Genomic DNA, 3,285 nt, shown 5'->3' on the forward strand with positions numbered 1-3,285 from the left:
GTTTAGGGTTTAGGGTTTAGGGTTTAGGGTTTAGGGTTTAGGGTTCAGGGTTTAGGGTTTCCGGAGGAGCGGTTGCTTCTGCTCCCTGAAGGGCCCTCCGCAACTGGCCCTTCCGCGTCCAGGACTCCGGGCCCCGCAGACCGCAGGCCGCAGGCCCTAGGGTTTAGGGTTTAGGGTTTAGGGTTTAGGGTTTGTGCGCAGGTTTTTGGCGTTTGGGCAGCTGGCGAAGGTGTGGGGCGCGCTGGACCTCCCCAACTCTCCAACTTTAATTAATTGGCAGAAAAAGACAAAAAGAATTTGCGGACTGGACGCGCAGGGCCTTCAGGTGTACAGACAGCAGCACGCCATCAAGGCCTACTCCCCGGTGCGCCGCTCCCAAGCGCCACTAAACGCCAAACCCTAAACCCTAAACCCTAAACCCTAGGCCTGGCGCTGCGGCGGAGCTTGGGGTGGGGGCGGCGGGCTCGGCGCGCTGCGCTGCGGGCGCACGCGGCGTCGGCGCAGGTTCTCGGGTTGGGGTCCAGGGTTTAGGGTTTAGGGTTTAGGGTTTAGGGTTTAGGGTTTGTGCGCAGCGGGCGATGATGAAGCTGTGCTGGAAAGCCACGTGGAGCCTCGCCCTGCTGGCCCGAGGGTTTGGCTTTCCCCTCGACTCCCAGCAGATCTCCTTTGCCGTTCCCGCCCCCCCAAACCCTTCCCTGCGGCTCCGGATCGATCCCAAAGGCGATCCCAAACTCGATCCCAAAGGCGATCCCAAACACGATCCCAGAGGCGATCCCAAACACGATCCCATAGGCGATCCCAAACACGATCCCAGAGGCGATCATAGAGGCGATCCCGGAGGTGACCCCGCACTCGATCCCGGAGTCGATTCCAGAGTCGATCCCGAAGACGATCCCGAAGACGATCCCGACCGCTCTTTGGAGACGGGATGGGCCCTGGGCTCCATGATCGTGGATGTCAACCGCTACCCCGTGATAGTGCCGGAAAAGTGCGCCGAGCGCTAGGGTTTAGGGTTTAGGGTTTGGGGTTTTGGGTCTAGGGTTTAGGGTTTGGGGTTTAGGGTTTGGGGTTTAGGGTTTGGGGGTTGGGGGTTAGGGGTTAGGGTTGGTGTTTATTCAGCTGCTTCTGTGAGTGGGTGGGACTCGGGGTTTGTGGCCTAAGGGTTCCGGCGCGGCGGCTTAGGGTTTAGGGTTTAGGGTTTAGGGTTTGCGTGCAGGGAGGGCCCGCTGACCTTTTTCGCGGCGGCTTTGGCTTTTTTTTCAACTTCTTTTTCGGCTTTTCTTTTTTATTTCATCAACAAGTTCAAACAACAATTCAAAACCCTTCAAGAGGGGCCCCTTTTCTCTTCTTCCATTTAAACCCCAAAACCCTAAACCCCTCCCCCTCTCTGGGGGCCCCCTCAGGGGCCCCTGTCAGGGGCCCCTTGAGGGGCCCCAGTCAGGGGCCCCTTGAGGGGCCCTAATAAGGGGCCCTAAGAAGGGGCCCCTCAGGGGCCCCTGAGAGGCCCATTTAGGGGCCCCTTGAGGGGCTTTTCTAGAGGCCCCTTGAGGGGCCCTTGAGGGGCCCCTTGAGGCCCCTTTAGAGGCCCCTGGGGGGCCCTTGAGGGGCCCCTTGAAGGGCCCTTAAGGGGCATTTGAGGGGCCCTTGAGGGGCCCCTCGAGGGTCCTTCTGAGGGCGTTTTCCTGGGGCCCCCTGAGGGGCCCCCCGTTTGGGCCCCCAGAGGGGCCCCCTGTTGGGGCCCCCTGAGGGGCCCCCCAAACAAAATTTGTGACTTTGTTGAGTTTTAAAGTCCGAATTTGTTTCAAAGAAATGCACTTCAACATTTGTAATACGAATTGAAAACCACAAAGTGCTTTTCTATACTAGCTTTAGGGTTTAGGGTTTAGGGTCAGGGTTTAGGGTTTAGTACACGAGGGCCCGTGGGGGCCCCCGGGGGCCTTCGGGGGGCCTCGGGGGCCCCCCGGGGGCCCCCGAGTGGGCTGGGGCCCTTTGATTGTCTTTGGGGAGTTTTTGGGACTTTTGAGGTTTTGAAAGGTTAAGGGGAACCCTTCTGCTCAGAGCCTTGTTGGCTGCAGCAGCAGCAGCAACTAGAAGCCGCAGCAGCGGCAGCAGTAGCTAGAAACAGCAGCAGCAGCAGCAGCTAGAAGCAGCAGCAGCAGCAGCAGCATCAAGACAATGATGCGGGGGTCTATCGTTAGGCAGTTTGTTGCTGCGTCAATGCTGCTGCAGCAATGAGAGGCCTCTTCAGGGCCCCAGTACAGATAAAAAGGAGCAATTTGGACTTCTAAATGGAATTAATGAAATACAAATAATTAAAAATAATTAAAAGTTAATTAAAAATGAACAAGAGGGCCTCCGTTGCGAGCGAATTGGCCTGAGCCGCTTTCTGAGCAGCTTGTGCTGCTGCAAATTTGTGGCCTTACCTTCGCAGATTTGCGCAATTTAATGAATAATATATAATTGAATTAATCTAAATAATAAAGAAATTGGAATCTATAAAATAAATGCAAAAAATACTGCAAAATAGCTGCAAAATCAGCTCAGAGGGGGCCCCTGGCACACCTTCTCTTCCGGGGGCCCCCGGGTCCTGGCTGTATAGACAGCAAAGCCGCTGAGACCCCCCGAAAGTGCCCTTAAACATTTTCTAATTAATTAAATTAAATTAAATTTATTTCCAATCAGCTGCAGCTCCTTCTAGGGGGCCCCCTGACCCCCAAGGGCCCCATGGGGCCCCCCCCCAACTTCCAGGGCTACCTCAAAGGGGCCCTCAGCCGCGCCTCTTTGCTGCTTCAGTCGGCCCTGGGGGCCCCCCCCGGATCTCGCTCAGGAAGGGCCCCCAGCAGAGGCCCCCTGCCTCCCAGGGGGGCCCCGATGGGGCCCCCCAGGGGGGCCCCCGGAGGGGCCCCCGGGGGGGCCCCCCGGGGGGCCCCCCCTTCGCTGACAGCAGCAGCAGCTTCTCTCCGTGAGCGCCTCGCAGCAGCAAATGAACAAGTGGGGTCTTGGGCGCTGCGAGAGGCCCCCCCGGCCTTTCGTTTAAAGGGTACTAAGTATGCTTCTTACCCCGGGGGGCCACCCCGGGGGGGCCCCCGGGGGGGCCCCCTGGAGCAGCAAAAGAAAGCCAATCTGCTGTCTCTGGGCCTCGTGCTCGGCTCTGCATGCATTTTGATATTTACCCCTTTGTACCTCAACAGTCTTTATGGACAAAGGCCCAGCAAGCAGCACTGAAGCAGGGGCCCCCGACACCCAGCAGCAGCAGCAGCAGCAGCAGCGGGGCTCCAGCGGCGG

At 58.2% G+C, this 3,285-nt stretch overlaps 2 protein-coding genes across 2 annotated transcripts; both read left to right on the forward strand.

Annotated features, from left to right (window-relative positions):
* Window positions 1-201: 201 nt before the first annotated feature.
* Window positions 202-1,358, forward strand: ETH_00039025 (ectonucleoside triphosphate diphosphohydrolase, putative; the record flags this gene model as incomplete). Its single annotated transcript, XM_013379575.1, has 3 exons — window positions 202-364; window positions 573-988; window positions 1,217-1,358. Coding segments are annotated over 3 exons (721 nt in total), but the record flags the coding sequence as incomplete, so codon positions are not given.
* Window positions 1,359-2,724: 1,366 nt separating this feature from the next.
* Window positions 2,725-3,225, forward strand: ETH_00039030 (uncharacterized protein; the record flags this gene model as incomplete). The annotated part of the gene is made up of 1 exon (XM_013379576.1): window positions 2,725-3,225. The coding sequence occupies one exon, from the start codon at window positions 2,725-2,727 to the stop codon at window positions 3,223-3,225; it is 501 nt and encodes a 166-aa protein (XP_013235030.1).
* Window positions 3,226-3,285: the final 60 nt, after the last annotated feature.

This window comes from Eimeria tenella, genomic scaffold (genome assembly GCF_000499545.2).
Source record: "Eimeria tenella Houghton genomic scaffold, Eth_scaff3581, whole genome shotgun sequence".
Classification (NCBI taxonomy): Eukaryota; Apicomplexa; class Conoidasida; order Eucoccidiorida; family Eimeriidae; genus Eimeria; species Eimeria tenella.